The sequence below is a fragment of the Lytechinus variegatus genome, chromosome 12, assembly GCF_018143015.1.
Source record: "Lytechinus variegatus isolate NC3 chromosome 12, Lvar_3.0, whole genome shotgun sequence".
Taxonomy (NCBI): domain Eukaryota; kingdom Metazoa; phylum Echinodermata; class Echinoidea; order Temnopleuroida; family Toxopneustidae; genus Lytechinus; species Lytechinus variegatus.
The window spans coordinates 35,021,386-35,040,855 of NC_054751.1; the positions used below are offsets into that span (position 1 = coordinate 35,021,386).

The 19,470-nt window shown below is 36.1% G+C and overlaps 1 protein-coding gene across 2 annotated transcripts; it reads left to right on the forward strand.

The window, feature by feature from the left end:
• Nucleotides 1-2,607: 2,607 nt before the first annotated feature.
• Nucleotides 2,608-19,113, forward strand: LOC121425220 (msx2-interacting protein-like). 2 transcript variants are annotated; one of them, XM_041621229.1, is made up of 5 exons: nt 2,608-2,750; nt 4,642-4,986; nt 6,796-7,079; nt 10,770-10,983; nt 18,002-19,113. In XM_041621229.1, exons 2-5 carry the CDS (start codon nt 4,703-4,705, stop codon nt 18,315-18,317), a joined length of 1,098 nt encoding a protein of 365 aa, XP_041477163.1. In that variant the 5' UTR covers nt 2,608-2,750; nt 4,642-4,702; the 3' UTR covers nt 18,318-19,113. The 2 variants fall into 2 exon arrangements, with proteins under 2 accessions (XP_041477163.1, XP_041477164.1); XM_041621230.1 differs by having other exon boundaries at nt 4,679-4,986.
• The last annotated feature ends 357 nt before the right edge of the window (nt 19,114-19,470 follow it).

The window sequence follows — 19,470 nt, forward strand, 5'->3', positions numbered from 1 at the left end:
ATGAAAAAGGGCACATTTTAATTCTTTTGAAAACAATGGTGTATGCAGATTTTTTTTGCTTGGAGGGGCCAGCATGCACACATAAACTTTTTGGAAAAACACTCAAAAGCGACCGAGCTTATCATTGAGGCACTTTTGCATTTTAGTGAGTGAAATTGATGGGTTTAGTGAATACTTTTGTTTTTTGGATGAATTTTGTGAAAATCTGCAGTAATAAATGTGAGTTTTCAAAATTACCCCCGCGGCCTCCCCCCCCAAAAAAAAGAAGGGATATATGGAGGGGGAGAAAGAAAATAAGGAAAGGGGAAGGGAGAGGATAAAGAAAATAAAGTGGAAAGAGAAAGAGAGAGTAGAATGGAAAGGGATAGCGTATTAAAGGAAGGGAAAACTTAATTGAAAAAAAGAAGGGAAAAACATGCAAAGGAGAAATGAATGAATTGATCGTAAACAAAAAGGGAAACGGAAAGGGGGAGGTAAAATAAGGAAAGGGAATTAGGGATAAAGCCTCTGCCCATAAGATTACATTATTGTAGAGGGCAGGGCCCGCTGAGCTTGCCAGGTAAGCGAGGAGGCATGTGTACCCCCCCCCCGGCAAGAAAAAAAATGAAGAAGAAAAAGAAGTGGAAGGGAAATGGGCAGAAAGGTGAAAGGGCGGATAGAAATACGTACCGAAATGACATTGAAACCACTTCTCAATGAATAAAATAGTAATCGAACTAAATTAAGAAATAAAAAATAAGAATTTCTTGGTATGACAGTCGAGTCCTCACGTGCTATAGCTTACCCCTCTCATGAAGAGATAAACAAAGAATATAGACCAAACTGGAATAAAATATGGTGGAGAAAAAAATAAAAAGGGAAATGAATTAAAGAGAGAATGGGATGAAATGTAAATATAGAGAAAATAAGGATAAGCGTGAAATATATTATTTTCCAAATGTTATATCAAAATCTATCACAAACTTATTTTTGCAATATGTCAAATTTTTTGCTCGCTCGCTCACAACCTCTTATTTATTAGTTTCTTAGTTAGCCCCCTCAATATTTTTTGCTCATTACGCCACTGGGACAGCCTTTTCAAATGAACCACAAAAATCAACTTTGAGCAGCCAATCAGGGAAATATGAAAAAAAATCGCCCCCCCCCATATTGGCGGAAGCTGGATCGCCCCCGAGATTCCCAAGTGAATATATATAGGGCTCGGCAAATACAGATGACCGCATGCAGCCCCCTATATAGCAAAATTAAGCCTGAGGCCGGAAGGAGAAAGAAAATTAAAAAGAGGAAAGATTTGAAGGGTTAGAGAAAAGAAGTGGAAGAAAAATACAAGGAGAGAGGAAATTGTGATAGCAAGGGGAGAATTTTCAATTAGCAAACCATTCAATACACTAATCACTAACCCATTCAATATACACTCCTGCTTCGCGTTCACATTATGACCCACGAGACATCATAGATGTTGATCAATATTGTTTTTAAATCAATATGCAGTATGAATAAAATATATTTATGATAGCTCTCTTCATTATTAAGGGAAAAAAATCATTTTCATGATTACAAAAAATTTCCGTTTTTAGGCATGAATACAAATTTTAAGCTCTTTTTGTTTACTTGAACCTTGAACCTTGAAGAATAATCCCTCTTGCAGCTCTTCCAAGCTAAACTGGGATGTGCTGTGACAGAAGGTGATGGTGCAGACAATTTTGTTGGAATTCTATTTACAATAAAATTAGTAAAGTGCTCATGAATATGCAATGAGCAATTACGCTGATGATGTCAGTAAAATTAAAAAAATATATTTCTTCAAAATTTTGTTCAACAAGAATGAAATAATGATGAATTGCGTTGAAAACGAAAAAAAAATCCATATTGTTAATTTGAAAGCATACTATTTATTCAATGCATATAATATATTCATTGCTTTAGCTTATTTTGTTACAAGATATCGAGAAGCATATCATGCACATATATCAGAAAATATGTTATGATTTCATAAGAAATTGTTAAGTGGGACATGACATCAGCACCCACCTAAAAATATTTATGTAGTCAGGGGCGGATCAAGAGGGGGGGGGGACACATCAGGACTTTGCCCCCCTCCCACCTTTAAGAGCCAAAATACATTTTTTTTAATGTATGCCGTTTACCAAGGAAAAAGTTTACCCCCGCCCCCCGCTCCCCTCCCCTCCCCCCACTGAGGACCTTGCTTGTCAAATTTTCTGCGGACGATTCAAGGACCTTCAATTTCGGTCAATCGGGAAAATGTGCCCTGCCCCCCTCCCCCTACTTGGAAAATCAAGGATCTGCCACATTCATATTCACATTAATACTGCTAAACCTTAGAATATAATGATTTCGTTATTTGTTTGGTCAGATTTTGATGAAATTTTCAGCATTTGCTCGTTGTTGTTGTTTTTTTTTTTATAGGCCCAGCGGGCCACCTATAGTAGTAATAGGAAATCCTACTTTTTGAGACACAATAATTTACTTTTTCCGGTCGCTACACTCTGCCTCCTCCTAATGGTCGCCAGTTTCGACCACAACTCATTTGATGCATTATTTATATTGCGAAGACGTCCGCGATCCGCCGTGCCGTCTGTGTGGAGCCGGAGCTGGGGTGAGATCCCGGGGCTAATTTTCTCTCTGCACTATTCCCAGAATCCCAGACACAAAGCTGCGTTACATGAGTCAACTATAAATTAAGTCCTGCCACTATTTGGTAATGCCAGGTGGTTGATGGAGTAAAACGTGTAAGTCATTTTGGTGACCTTTTACTGGAAGATTTACTGGATTTTTGTTTATTTTGAAGAGTCAACCAAACTTTGCTGTGACTGAGTGTGAGTCTGACCTAACCCAGTGAGCCGGGAGGTCCGGCCGGCGGCTCGCAGCTCCTTGGGCTAAGTCTGACAGAGTCGGTGAGTGTGAAGATTGTTGCTGTGTTGTTTTCCCACATTGACCGAGCCTGAGCTTATGTTTTCGTTTTCTGGCAATTGCATCTGCATTGAGTTGTTCATTGTTTCAATGGATGTGTGTGGAAAGTTGAGATTGACGACTGAATATTCGGATCAGATGATGAAGAGATCAAGGTCAACTGGATTACCTCAAAACATGATGATGATGAGTGATGTTGGTTGAATTGGAGCTATTAAAAAATTAATGCTCCATTAAATGTAAGGTATTGGAATAAACACGTTGATGAGTTACCGGGGAGGGGGGCACTGATATTTGTTGTAAAGCAGTTACCTATTAGATTTCTTAATTATGAACAACTGTTTTTCGGCAGGGTTCGAGTCTGGTCAATACAAATTTCATAAATTCTACTAAATTTTTACCTTTTTATAGTTTTTTTCTTGTAAAATCAATTTTTACTGTTTCTATGGGCACGGCACGCACTCTCTCGCATGTATCGTGTGTAATACCGTATGCAATTTAATTTTAATGTGCGCGAGGTGGTCAGTTTTAATTTAAAAGAAGTAGGGCCGATTGCACAAAAGGGTCTTTGCAAGAACCGTCTTTCATGTTGCCCATTTATTATGATGCGCCAAGTGAAACACATTTTTGATAAATAACCTGCAAACATATCTTATTCATCTGTTAAAGTAAACAAAATCTTTGTTTATAAAATGATGTGATATATCATTGTATACAAATTAATATGAATGCTAGCTAACAAATGTTTTTTGTTTATCATGCATTTCAGAAATATCCTGCATACAGCACATCATAAAAGATGGGCGACACGAAAGACGGTCCTTGAAAAGACCCTTTCGTGAAATCGGCCCATCGTCAATATGTGGTGGTCTCACTATACCCTTCTAGGCCTTAGATCTATATACATGTAGATCCAATTCTTCAACATTTTTAAATTGCCATTAATGACAAGACAAAATGTTAGGCTAGGCGAGTGCATGGCTAGCTTTACCTCAGGCGATGGTTCGTATAGGCTCCACTACACTTCACATTGGTGTGTAATGTGTTTAATAATCAAACATAATTGTTCATGAATATATTACATAAGACTTATAAATTAAAAAGTTTGGAGTGAGAGCTGTATTAATGTTTGCATGAACTAAAGAAGTTTGCTGTGACTAATTGCCTATACTGTATGTAAACTTATTTTATTTCTGTGCACTTGCATTGCATAATTCTGTGGTCTATGATACTTTGATAGGGACATTTATTTGGGGTTGTGTTGTGGTGACATTCTCTAATTTCATTCATATATAAATCTTGGGAAAATGTGACAATGTAGTCATCTTGTTTTTTAGAGTCAACGGATGGGTATATGCAGGCTTCTCCAGTAATAATCTTCCGGTACTCTAAACCATGATAGATCAATTACAAATCTTGATTTGGATTGGCATTGCAACTTCTTACAACGTGAAGAAGGTCATAACTCTTTGGGGTTTTTTTTATTTTGTACAGACTTCCACTTACTAGTATGTGGTTCTCCAATGTTTCTTTTTTTCTTTATAAACATCACTTTTGGATTTCATCCCCTTGTATGTAAGTCACTGTTTCATGTAATATTTCAAATTTTATTCTCTTAAGTGTTTGAACTTATCGTTTATTTACATAAACTTCTTTGTTCATCGATATATAATTTCATTCTATTTCAATGTGCCTTTGGTTTATATTCAGCTTGTGTACGTGATGTGATGTTTCTCTTTGTGAGTAGACTGTAGTTGGCAGACAGAAGACAATGGATGCTTTGGATAATTCAAATTTCCCAACCGCCCAAGCCATGTCGTCGATTCCTGCGGCACCCTCTGCCCTTCCTCCAAATCCCAGTGCTTTACGAACTCCGCCCAGTGTTACAATACCAGTACCAACCAGGAGTGGTTTGACAGGGGCGTCGTCCTCCAAACCAGGGCGCTATGAAGCAGGGGTAGACACCACACCCCTTACCCCTCCCAGCTCCTCACACAATCTTCAGCTGGTATTTGATTCCAGTAAAATCTATGATAACCATCCCAGGAAGTACAGGTGACAAATTACATTCAGTCATTCAAAATGTTCATTGATTTTATAATACATACATGTATATGTATTGAAAGTACATCTCAAAATATGACTGATTTAGTTTTTTTTATTGATGCCATTTTGAATCAAATTTATTTTAGATTATTGACATTCTAATCTCTTCTGTTTGTATTTATTTTTGTTTTTAGACCAACCAAATTATGCTTATGAATTTTTACGTTGCAATACCTCATTTTCATGTAAGTTGTTAAGTAAAACTGGTTGAATGTCTGGTTCTGGATTACTAAATTCTATGGATTTTTTTTTTTTTTTAGATATTATCAACCTCTCTTCTAGTTTGTGTTTTTATAATGTATAAATGTGCTAGTATTAACAACTTTGTTTACAAGTGGTTTGGTGTGTTACCTAATAGTTTGATGTGCATGCTGTTTTTATATATATTATTATTGATTAATGCATGTGTCAATATACATTCAATGATGAAAGTTCACCTTGACATAAATTTTATTTTGATGAAAACAGAAAATATTAGAGAGTTTGGTGAAATCGATAAGATCAAAGAAGAGCAAAATAATTGATTTTTTTTATATCCTGGTTTATATGTATAATGGATTTTCAAAAATTATGTGTGAGCAGCTAACCCAGTTGTACCTCTAAGCAAAATGCCACCTCAGAAAATAAGATATGACTTTATTTGTCCACTCATGTCATCAGACACATTATTTCAAAGTTTGAACATTTTTTTCATGAAAAAAATATATAATTGCAGTAGTAGTAATCGTGAATCATGGAATAATGGGAATTCATGGAACTTACCTATCTGACAAATAGGGCTTCTGCTCCTGTGTGACATCACCAAATTAGAAAAAAAACATAAAACAACAAAATCTTAGAAAAAAACACAACTCTGTTATTATTTAATTAATTTCCTCCAGAGTTCATATGATTTATTAATTAATACCAACTTGCCCTCAAGGTAAACTCCTTTTATAATTACCTTTTTAAAATGAAAATAAATATTATGGTCTCCATGCAAATGGGGGAGCAAATGAAGTCACACATCCAATTCTTGATGAATTTATTTTATATTCAACTATACATTATAAACGTTTCAATTGTTGGTCTGATAATGATAGAATAAGTCACAGTTGGACTAAAAAAATATTGTAAGTTGCATTTGATTGTGAATCAATGAAACGGGGTAAGATTGAAATTCTAAATGATTAAATCATTAAGAATGGTGTGTCACATCATTTGCTCTCATTTTCAGGGATTTTATTTGTTCTAAACCTTGTGATGGACCAGCCATGTTAGAACAACTTGTTTTGTTTTGTTAAAATGGAATAATTTATATAAATTATATTTTTTCTAGAAAGAAAAAAAAAATCATGACGCTTGAAAGGTCAAGTTCACCCCAGAAAAATGTTCAATTTGAATATGTAGAGAAAAATCAAACTAGTCTCCTCATTTGCATACTGACCAGGATGTGCATATCATAATTGTTTTGTGAAATAAAGCGAAATATCATAACTTTCTTATTAATTCAATATTCAGTGATGTGCTTGTCGTATTTTTTCTCTTTTGATTCAAATCAACTTTTTGTTGGGTGGACTTGTCCTTTAAGGACTTATAGTATGACTGATTGAATTTGAATGTTCATAACTCATTTTATGATTCATATTCAATATATTACCTCCCCTCCCCTTCCCATCGAATTAATGGAAAACATTGAAATGAAAATGATAATTGAATGCATTGAAAAGAAGTGGGTTTTGATAAGCAATAATATTAGAATGCGCTATTCAATTACAGATTACTTTTAGAAATTGACAAGGATAATAGCGTCAATAGCAAGAACATTTCCAAGTCAGCACCGTCTACTACCAATGCTACTGCTACCCAGCAACCCTCCCCTCCATCTGTCACTGTTGAAGATGGGCAAGTCATAGCCATGGGCGCAACAAGCAGTGGTCCATCAGCTGGTCCGAGCCCCACACCTGATCCAGCAGCTGCACAACCAAAGTCGTTACCCACCTCAGGAGCCCCGTTCACACTCTCTGAAGCAGTCTCATCCCTTGCTATCAAGAAAGAAAAAGGTACCTGTAAAGATAATCAGATGATTTTAAATCACGTTTCTCTATTAAACTTGTCAGTAATGAGATACTGTTTAAAAACTTCTTTTACATTTAATAGCTGAAATACAAATCATTAGACTTTTTATTTGTCCACCCAACATAAGTTGTTGCTTGAAGAAAAACTCTTAACACAAGATCATGAAGACTGTGTGAAACTCAAGTAGGCAACTTGGTAATAAAATAGTCTGACAAATGGCATGGACACTTTATTTCTCATTATCAAATTTTCCCTTGGGGCAGTGATCAAAATATAAGTTGACCCTGTACAATAAGAATATTTCATAAACAATTTGTTTTGAAAAAGAAAAAAGGAATGCAAGTCATTGTGTGTATTGGGGCAAATTATGGAGGTGTTTTCTCAGTCCTGCATTATGATGACTGTACCTTTGTGGTCAATTTGAAATCCCCATAAAACTTTTTTCCCCAACTGATTCTGGATTTGTTCAAATGTTCACCTTGTACAGATGATGCTAATAGTTTACATACACCCAATGAATTCAGTGAAATTTGTTCTCTTGCCAAACATCATAAAGTTGACTACATCTTCAGAAATATAAAAACTATCATGACAAATTTGGAAGCAAATGAAAGAGCATGTGCTCTTTCACATGATTGGGATTCTGTTGGGATTAAAGTATATTTCAAGTGGAATTTTCTTTTAAGAAAAAAGTAATAGTTTGTGCCAAATGTTTTCTATTGTTTGTTATTTCATTTTTAAACATTTCCTAGAATATGTCAAATCTATGATTTTTATTACATTTTCTATCATGATATGTCACCACTGAAAAAAAGGTGTAATCTGAAATGTTTTGTGTTGAGAAGTAACTAGCGCAAATATGAAATGTTTTGTCAAGTTTTTGTCTCACATGCATAGCAGAGTGAGACTATAGTCGCCGCTTTTCCTACGCCGGCGGCATCAACATCAAATCTGAACCTGAGGTTAAGTTTTTGAAATGACATAACTTAGAAAGTATATGGACCTAGTTCATGAAACTTGGCCATAAGGTTAATCAAGTATTACTGAACATCCTATTAGAGTTTCATGTCACATGATTAAGGTCAAAGGTCATTTAGGGTCAATGAACTTAGACCATGTTGGGGAATCAACATTGAAATCTTAACCTGAGGTTAAGGTTTTGAAATGGCATCATAACTTAGAAAATATATGGACCTAGTTCGTTAAACTTGGACATAAGCTTAATCAAGTATCACTGAACATCCTGCGTGAGTTTCACGTCACATGACCAAGGTCAAAGGTCATTTAGGGTCAATGAACTTTGGCAGATTTGGGGGTATCTGTTGAATTACCATCATAACTTTGAAAGTATGTTGGTCTAGTTCATAAAACTTGGACATAAGAGTAATCAAGTATCACTGAACATCCTGTGCGCATTTTAGGTCACATGACCAAGGTCAAAGGTCAATGAACTTTGGCCATAATGGGGGTATCTGTTGAATTACCATCATAACTTTGCAAGTTTATTGATCTGACTTTTGAAACTTGGACATAAGAGTAATGAAGTATCACTGAATATCCTGTGCAAGATTCAGGTCACATGATCAAGGTCGAAGGTCATGTGAGACCGTCAATGAACTTTTGCCACATTGGGGGTATTTGTTGAATTACCATCCTATCTCTGTAAGTGTATTGGTCTAGTTCATAAAACCTGGAAATAAGAGTAACCAAGTATCACTGAACATCTTGTGCGAGTTATAGTAGTTTTCAAAGTTAGCACTGCTGCTACATGTACATGTATGTTGAACTGCGTGATGCAGATGAGATGGCCAGAGGCATTCTACTTGTTAATTCAATTTGTCTTAAATATGAAGAATTTTTTGGGGAAAAATTACACCTAAATATTTTTTTCCTGATGACAAAGCAATGTGATGAAGGGGCATGACATACTCATTTGTTTGATATAAAATTTGTCATTTTTGCACAAATATTGTATAAGATGCAATACATTTTATGATGTTTTGCAAGTGCCAAGTTTTCTTTAAATTTCCTGGGTGTAGGTACATGAACGGTACGGTACCACCTTCTAGCCTCAACTGTACTTTTTTTCTCACCTGCGAAGCAAAGTGAGACTATAGGCGCCGCTTTTCCGACGGCGACGGCGGCGGCGGCGGCGGCGTCAAATCTTAACCTGAGGTTAAGTTTTTGAAATGACATCATAACTTAGAAAGTATATGGACCTAGTTAATAAAACTTGGCCATAAGGTTAATCAAGTATTACTGAACATCCTGTTAGAGTTTCATGTCACATGACCAAGGTCAAAGGTCATTTAGGGTCAATGAACTTAGACCATGTTGGAGGAATCAACATCGAAATCTTAACCTGAGGTTAAGTTTTTGAAATGTCATCATAACTTAGAAAATATATGGACCTAGTTCATGAAACTTGGACATAAGGTTAATCAAGTATCACTGAACATCCTGCATGAGTTTCACGTCACATGACCAAGGTCAAAGTTCATTTAGGGTCAATGAACTTTGGACGAATTGGGGATATCTGTTGAATTCCCATCATAACTTTGAAAGTTTATGGATCTGATTCATGAAACTTGGACATAATAGTAATCAAGCATCACTGAACATTTTGTGCAAGTTTCAGGTCACATGATCAAGGTCAAAGGTCATTTAGGGTCAATGAACTTTGGCCGAATTGGGGATATCTGTTGAATTCCCATCATAACTTTGAAAGTTTATGGATCTGATTCATGAAACTTGGACATAATAGTAATCAAGCATCACTGAACATTTTGTGCAAGTTTCAGGTCTCATGATTAAGGTCAAAGGTCATTTAGGGTCAATGAACTTTGGCCGAATCGGGGGTATCTGTTGAATTACCATCATAACTTTGAAAGTTTATTGGTCTAGTTCGTTAAACTTGGACATTAGAGTAACCAAGTATCACTGAACATCCTGTGCGTGTTTCAGGTCACATGTCCAAGGTCAAAGGTCAATGAACTTTAGCCGAATTGGGTGTATCTGTTGAATTACCATCATAACTTTGAAAGTTTATGGATCTGATTCATGAAACTTGTACATAAGAGTAATCAAGTATCACTGAACATCCTGTTCCAGTTTCAGGTCACATGATCAAGGTCAAAGGTCATGTAAGGTCAATGAACTTTGGCCATGTTGGGGTTTTTTGTTGAATAACCATCATATCTCTGTAAGTTTATTGGTCTAGTTCATAAAAAGAGGACATAAGAGTAACCATGTATCACTGAACATCTTGTGCGAGTTAGAGTAGTATGCAAAGTCAGCACTGCTGCTATATTGAACCGCGTGATGCAGGTGAGACGGCCAGAGGCATTCCACTTGTTTATCTTTCTTTTTCCTTTTCAATTAATTTGTCTGGATTAGGTTAATCGCTCAGTTTAATTTTGCATTAAATGATAGTAGTGTAGTAAGTTTCACGGTACACCATGTATCTTTTGGGGGCAATTGATGGTGAGCACTGTATGTTGGTCAGGACCAACACTTGCTAAGAAAGATGTACTGTGAAACCTACTACACTACTATTCTTTTTCACCATGGAAACCTTCAGAAGAAACAAATTAAATACCCTTAGGATTGGTGATCTGAGCATCACTTTATTATACCATTATTTTTTCAATGGTATGTATCATTTTTCCTGACAGGTGAATCAAAGTATGTACCTCAGGAGTTTCTGAAAACCTTCAAAGCAGCCACAACTCTTGGTCCTCCATCAGATCATAAAAATCAACGAAGATCAGGATCCTATTCGGGCCCGTCATCTTCGTCTGCAGAGATCTCCTCAGCGGTAGGCATACCGAGTTCAGGGATTGTCCGAGAAAGCATGGCACCACTACCAAAAATTGTTACTCCAGAAAGGTAAAGTATTTTTTGCTTGTTTCTAGATCCCTTGACTTGAAGAAATTATGTCTAGCAATCTTGTATTTATATGATTTCATGTTTTCACCCAAAAAATTTGCTTGAATGTATTTGCCTCATTTGGGTCAATCCACGTCAAATCAACCAATTTTCAGACAATTTGTCACCCGACCCTCTTCGATTTTTTCTTTAAACTCGCACCAAATGTTGCCCCAAGTGTCTGACGGAAAAATCTGAAATATTTTGCCCCAAGGTCAAATGGTTGCTAAGATACAGCCTCCCATAGCAACCAATGCGCACTCAAAGAAATTATTTTAAATAAAATTGCCTATTTTTGATTGACTACTGCAGCAAAGTTTGATTGATTACAGTCTTCATTTTAAGTAAATTGGAAGAACTTTTTGGTCTAAACATGCAGAGTATACTGTAGCGCGGACCTGTCAACTGGATTTTGCACACGAGGTCACCGAAAATGGCGTTAAGCATCCGTGTCAATGATTTCAGAAGCATGTTTGGAGGCTCATAAATCCAAAACTAAATTAGCTTAGAACCAAATATTATGCACATTTATGGACTTTCATATACTCAACAGAATTACAAAAAATTGACCCAAGAGTGTGTGTCGTTTTCCTGTAGGGCGCCCTCAAAGTTGGATTTTTTTTCAAAAGATGCCAAGTTCAAGGTCACGGATCACCTCCCGTCCCATCGAGGAGGGGGACCAATTTCTGTGTTTTTATAGATATTTACCCATATTTTCAAGTGTTACTTGAGAAATTTTGCTACCGGAATGTTTAGGGGCTGATTTGCGCATTCCAAAATGGTCGTAAACACCCTAAATTTGACGTTAATGACACATGTATGCTTTTCAACACTTTTCAAATTGTGATAACTCAAAGATGAAATACCAAAATACATTGATATCTTCTGTGATGATAGTCTGTAATTAGTATTAAAAGGATATAATTTCAGAAATAGTTTTTATTGTTGGTAATGACCTTGAAAATACACCTAAAATTCAATAAAAACAGTAAATTGGCTAGTTTTCCAGAATCATATGGCATTCAAATGGTGTTTACATTGACTTTCAAATGGGTGTCATTTCAATACAAAGGGTGAGCTTAAGCCAAAACTTGAAAGACATGTTCAACTTTTGTTCTACTTTAAGCAACATAAAATATTTGAACTCAAAACTATATCATTTGACCTTGAAATCATTCCAAATATAGCTAATTATTGCTTCATAAGTAGCATATTCGAATTGCGCAAGTACATTGCACTTTGCAACACATTTCAAAATGGATTTTCTCATAGAGAGAATACCTGATCAGGCTGATATTTGCAGTATTGGTAGTCTGTAATGAGTTCTTGGAGGATCTACAGATTAAGTACCTATTCTCTCATGACAATGACCTTGAAAATACAGCTGAAAATCATGAAAATCAATAAATCATACAATTTCCATTAGTAATCAAGTGTTTTTACCCACTTTTCATTGTGTGTTATTCCATCTTAGATTGTGAGCTCATGCTGATAATTGCAAATCATGTTCCACTTTTGGTCTACTTTAAGCTACATAAAATATTTGAACTCAAAACCTTATCATTCGACCTTGAAATTGTTCCAAATATAGCTATTTGTGCTTCATAAGTAGCATATTCAAATCACACGTGTACTTTGCAACACATTTCAAAATGGATTTTCTTAAAGAGAGAATACCTGATCAGGCTGATATTTGCAGTATTAGTGGTCTGTAATGAGTTCTTGGAGTATCTACAGATCAAGGAACTATTCTTTCATGACAATGACCTTGAAAATACAGCTGAAAATCATGAAAAATCAATAAATCAGACTGAACTCAAAACCATATCATTTGACCTTGAAATCATTCCAAATATAGCTATTTGTTGCTTCATAAGTAGCATATTCAAATCGTGCGTGTACATTGTACTTAACAACACATTTCGATACTTGGAAATAATTTCAAGGTCAAATGATATGGTTTTGAGTTCAGTCTGATTTATTGATTTTTCATGATTTTCAGCTGTATTTTCAAGGTCATTGTCATGAAAGAATAGGTACTTAATCTGTAGATCCTCCAAGAACTCATTACAGACTACCAATACTGCAAATATCAGCCTGATCAGGTATTCTCTCTATGAGAAAATCCATTTTGAAATGTGTTGCAAAGTGCAATGTACACGCACGATTTGAATATGCTACTTATGAAGCAATAATTAGCTATATTTGGAATGATTTCAAGGTCAAATGATATAGTTTTGAGTTCAAATATTTTATGTTGCTTAAAGTAGAACAAAAGTTGAACATGTCTTTCAAGTTTTGGCTTAAGCTCACCCTTTGTATTGAAATGACACCCATTTGAAAGTCAATGTAAACACCATTTGAATGCCATATGATTCTGGAAAATTAGCCAATTTACTGTTTTTATTGAATTTTAGGTGTGTTTTCAAGGTCATTACCAACAATAAAAACTATTTCTGAAGATATATCCTTTTAATACTAATTACAGACTATCATCACAGAAGATATCAATGTCTTTTGGCATTTCATCTTTGAGTTATCACAATTTGAAAAGTGTTGAAAAGCATGTATGCGTCATTAACGTCAAATTTAGGGTGTTTACGACCATTTTGGAATGCGCAAATCAGCCCCTAAACATTCCGGTAGCAAAATTTCTCAAGTAACACTTGAAAATATGGGTAAATATCTATCAAAACACAGAAATTGGTCCCCCTCCTTGATGGGACGGGAGGTGATCCGTGACCTTGAACTTGGCATCTTTTGAAAAAAATCCAACTTTGAGGGCGCCCTACAGGAAAACGACACACACTCTTGGGTCAATTTTTTGTAATTCTGTTGAGTATATGAAAGTCCATAAATGTGCATAATATTTGGTTCTAAGCTAATTTAGTTTTGGATTTATGAGCCTCCAAACATGCTTCTGAAATCATTGACACGGATGCTTAATGCCATTTTTGGTGACCTCGTGTGCGAAATCCGGTTGACAGGTCCGCGCTACAGTATACTCTGCATGTTTAGACCAAAAAGTTCTTCCAATTTACTTAAAATGAAGACTGTAATCAATCAAACTTTGCTGCAGTAGTCAATCAAAAATAGGCAATTTTATTTAAAATAATTTCTTTGAGTGCGCATTGGTTGCTATGGGAGGCTGTATCTTAGCAACCATTTGACCTTGGGGCAAAATATTTCAGATTTTTCCGTCAGACACTTGGGGCAACATTTGGTGCGAGTTTAAAGAAAATCGAAGAGGGTCGGGTGACAAGCATTGGTTGATTTGACATGGATTGACCCATTTATCAACATTTATAACTGTGTAAATTGCAGTTGATATGACAAAACATTTCAGATTGTGGGCGTGACATGGTCTAGTGGTTTTGACTCTTGTCTTTCAATCAGAGGGTCGTTGGTTCAAACCCTAACCAAGGCGTGTTTTCCTTTAGCAAGTAATTTATCCTCACTGTGCTGCACTTGACCCAGGTGAGGTGACTGGGTTCCCGGAAGGATTGATTCCGTGCATGCTCTGAGTGCCATTGATGGTAGCTCATGCTAAAGCCGGGGTAATAGCAAGCACTTTGTATCCTCAGGCAAAAGTCGCTATATAAATCCAGCTGTTATTATTATTATTGAAAGCTCATTATGGAGTTCAATATGCTAGCATGCTGCTTAATTTCATTCATCTTTACTTCACAAACTGGCTTGAAATATTGTACATATATTAGAGGCATATGTGGAGTATGTAAACATAAAACACTATAGCAAAAATTGAACATAGTCAGCAATACAAGTACCCCCACATATACATGTATGCAGTACAAATGCATAGAGTGTACGTGGAATATGTGCAGTGATATGAATGGTTTGGAAGGCACACCTGAATTACCATTACATAGTAGAAAACAATTTATACACACCTACACACACACCCATTCCCTTCCCACTCCTTCATGTATTCTTCACATAACGATACAATATACATTCGTATTCAAGTTCAGGCAAAACAAACAATATTGTACGTCTGTTTATCTCATCGGGTGTGGGAACTTCATGCTCTTTGAACTCAAAACCTGGGGATCACATGCGCTTAACACGTGTGCTTAACATATTTAAAAGGATCCTAGTAAGATTTTTTTTTTAATGAGTATGGTGCAGAACATGTTTATGAGACTTGATCTACCCAAAGTTAAGTTTTTGAGATTGAAATGCCTGTACTGAAGTGGAGTCCAAGTATTTGTGTATAATAATAAATAAGTAAATAAATAAATGAATGAATGAATGAATGAATAAATAAATAAACAAATAATTAAATAATTAATAAAATAAATAAATAAACCAAAAAATAGATGAATAAATAATTGACTTGATAGATAGATGAATAGTAGTTTGAATAAAAATAAAGAATAAAGATATTTGAAAAATGAGATCACTGAAGACTGTGTGGGGGAGGGGCGTAAAGATTGTGAGAAAGAGACAGGGAGAGACTGAAAAGGATAGAGATACATTCAGACATATTGCACAGGCAGGGAGAGAGAAAACTTGTTTATGTTCAATGATCATTCACTTATAACCACTGCATTGAGGCAGAACAAACAGTATCGTATACCTGCATATCTCTTTATGACAAGAGCTAATATAATGTGTTGTTTTGAACTTGAACCCTTGGATCACGTGTGCTTAACATGTGAGTGGAATTAAAGAGGCCCTGGTATAAACTACCAGAACAAGACACCTGTCTGGAAATGTGTGTGTCTTTCATATTTAAATTATCTATCTGGAATGTGGTTCATGAATAGATTGTCAGGTAAAATGAGTATGTAAACATAAAACATTATTACAAAAAGTAAACATTGTCAGCATTCCAGGAACCCAACATGCATAGAATCAGGGTGCTACATAACTCTTTAGATGAACTTGCCCTGTAGGGCAAGTAAATTTTTAAATAGTTGGAATAGTTGAAATCTATTTCACTTGCCCGAAAAAATTCTTTAAAAAAGTTTTACTCTTCAAAAGAAAATATTTTGGTTTTAGAAACCATTGACCTTTCTTTTCTCTCTTTTGACATTTCGACCCTAATTTTTGTAATTCTATTGTGAGAATTTTGCTTGCCCAATTCGGGCAAGTAGTTTTGGTCTTTACTTCAAAACACTTGTCCGACTATAACTTTTACTTGCCCCAGGCAATCGGGCAAGTGCTTATGTAGCACCCTGATAGAGTGTACATGGAATATGTGCAGTGATATGATGAATGGTTTGGGAGTCACACCTGAATTACCATTGCATAGTAGAAAACAATTGAGACACACACCCATGCCCTTCCCACTCCTTCATGTATTCTTCACATCCAAAGCATTCATATTCAAGTTCAGGCAAAACAAACAATATTGTATGTTTGTTTATCTCATCGGGTGTGAGAAAGCCAGTTCATGCTCTTTGAACTCAAACCCTGGGGATCACGTGTGCATAACATATTTCAAAGGACCCTAGAAAGATTTTTTTGTTTAAATGAATATGGTGCAGAACATGTTTATGAGACCTGGGCTCCATAACAAAAGATTTGTGATGGATTGCAAATATAAAAGAACTGCACTAAGTGGTGCTTGGTCAGTATTTTAAACCTAATGCGCGTGTAACGTTGATATTGATTGGTCAGTTCATTTAGCGATTGATTGCTAATGATAAATGATAATGATAAATCCATTTATTGTTCGAAATAGACATGAAATGAAATACTCTGAAAATTTGCTTTGCCCAATATATCGTGGGCCCCGCGGCCAGGCTCTATCCCTTTAATCGTTGAACGCCAAACAGGGTAGCAGCAACTCCCATCTTTTTACGTCTTTGGTGTGACACGGCCGGGGTTTGAACCCCCGACCTCCCGGTTGTGAGACGGACGCTCTACCAACTGAGCCAACACACCGATCCGATCTTTGTGTTACGGAGCCCAGATCTACCCAAAGTAAAATTTTTGAGATTTAATGCCTGAACTAAAGTGGAGTCCTTGTACAGTACATCACTTGTGAAGAAGTGACGAAAAAAAAGATAAAAAAAATAATAATAAATGAATAAATAAATGAATGATAAAATAAAGAAAACATAACATGATAATCCTACAAGCATTATTAGTAAAAAAATGAAGAGACTGTGAGAAAGAGACAATGAGAGACTGAAAAGGATAGAGATACATTCAGACATATTGCACAAGCAGGGAGAGAGAAAACTTGTTTATATTCAATGCTCATTCATTTATAACCATTGCACTGAGGCAGAACAAACAGTATTGTATCCCTGCATATCTCATTATGACAAGAGCTAATGGGTTATTTTGAACCCTGGGATCACATGTGCTTATCATGTGAGCAGAACTAAAGAGGCCCTGGTATAACTACCAGAACGAGACACCTGTCTGGAAATGTCTGTACCTTTCATATTTAAATTATCTAACTTGGTTCATGAATAGGTTGTCAGGTAAAATAAATTTAAGTTAGATGAAATCAATTTTAGAAGATACCAGTAAACTAGTTTCATTTATCTTGTAGTCTTTTCCCAAACTCTTATGTGGCCTTTATAACTTATAATTTTAATGTAATTTACATGTAGGTGTATACTTTTACTGCTTCATCTGTCATCAATCATCTACATGTAGTAATTCCCATCACATTGATAACTAAATATAAATTTAAAAGAAATTTAAACACTCCTAAACAACATTCAACTGTAAAACATGTCAAAAAAGACAGTCCAATACAGTATAGTATGAAAAATGACTGACCACCTCATTAAGCACTCTCTCATGCAATTGGTGAAGACATGCAAACCTTTACAAATGGCTTCATGATGTTTAATTGTTTGCAGTTAAAAGCAGTAAAATTTTACCTCTGCTGTTTAGCAATATCTCCTAGCAGTGTCTTTTCTGTTTCTTCATTCTTAATTTATATTGACAAAATGAAATATACTTGTCTTTTCCCTGTTTCTCTGTTCACTAGCTGTGGAGCAAATGCCCCAGCTGGATGCACCGTCTTGCAACCGGAACCCCGTCGTCTCTTTGGCTTTGGACCCCTCTACCGCCCTCTCCCAGAAACCGTCTGTGCCACTGGTGGGCGTCGCCAGAGCAGCCCCACCCTCCATGTGCCTGGGGATCTGTCAGATGCTGTGGGTAGGGAAGGAATTACTGGGGCGGGATACTCAGGAGCTAGGAGGGCCAGTGATTGCCCTGATGGGGTTGCTCCAGGAACCGATGGACACAAGAAAAAGAGCCCCACCCCTGCAGAACTCAATGTGTGGCTTGGAGGATCATTCTAGCAGGACGCAAGAAAGGGGTGTGCCCTATTTAGATCATCGGGGTGGGGAATCTCTGGCAGTATTGCCATTCAGGGTATTGGCAATCGGGGTGCTTCAGAAGATTGCTATAACACTCCTCTAAGAACATGCTGGCAGACGAGTCAAATGATGTGATAGGACACTAACCCTACTTAATATAACGTCAGCTTTTCAACTTCTTGCACCTACATTTACCTTGGCCATTGCACAGTGACATCTGTAAAAGAGACATTGCAGAGTACTTTATTTGAAGGAAGGAATTCTTCTACCTTGTCTGAGTACATTACTTGGTTTTGAGTGTAGGGCCATTTGATGAATTTCTTGCAGAAGGATATGAATGACTGGAAGTGGGACTCCAGCTTTTGACCCATTTATTTGAAGTCCAGAGTTACTCCATGATGCTTCCACACAATAGTTTATATTGTATCTATATTATTTCAGGTTTGCTGCCATCTTCAGCCCAAAATATGACATTTAGTCCATTGTTATTTCTCATGTACCACCGACTACATTAGCTGAACATGGTGATACTAAAGCTACAGTGGAGAGACAACTCCCCATTTCATCTTTGCAGATAACAAGAGAAATGCATTGCATATCATAGTGGATTATTATCATGCCCTACCTTGATAATTCACAAGAATTTTTTTTGTATCCCAGCTTTAATTTCTTGCCATGAAATCTGATGCTACTTTTAAAAAGTATTATGGATTATAAATCACTAACAATTCTATTAAAATTGTCTACCTCTCTCTACAATTTAATTTGTCCAAGATTATTTTCAAAGTTTAGATTTTATGTGTCTTTAAGTTTATGATAGTTTGTTGTGTCTTTTCAATTGCACATTCTTATGAGGAGAAACTTGAATGAAATTATCATGTTTTAAAGATTTTGGATCTTTTAATAGGGTTCCCAGCCCATCAGGGAAAATTATTTTACTTTTCTTTTTTCATTTTTTCAAATGAAGGAAATAAAATCGGAATTTTGATCGGCCCAGAAGTTGAAAGCATGGTAGTCAGTCAAATTCTGTTATATTTTGTTGCATATCAAAACAACATCCATCAAATTACTGGTTATGGTGGTACTAAGGCTGCGTTTATGCGACCTCAACCCAGAATCATGATTGGAATCACGA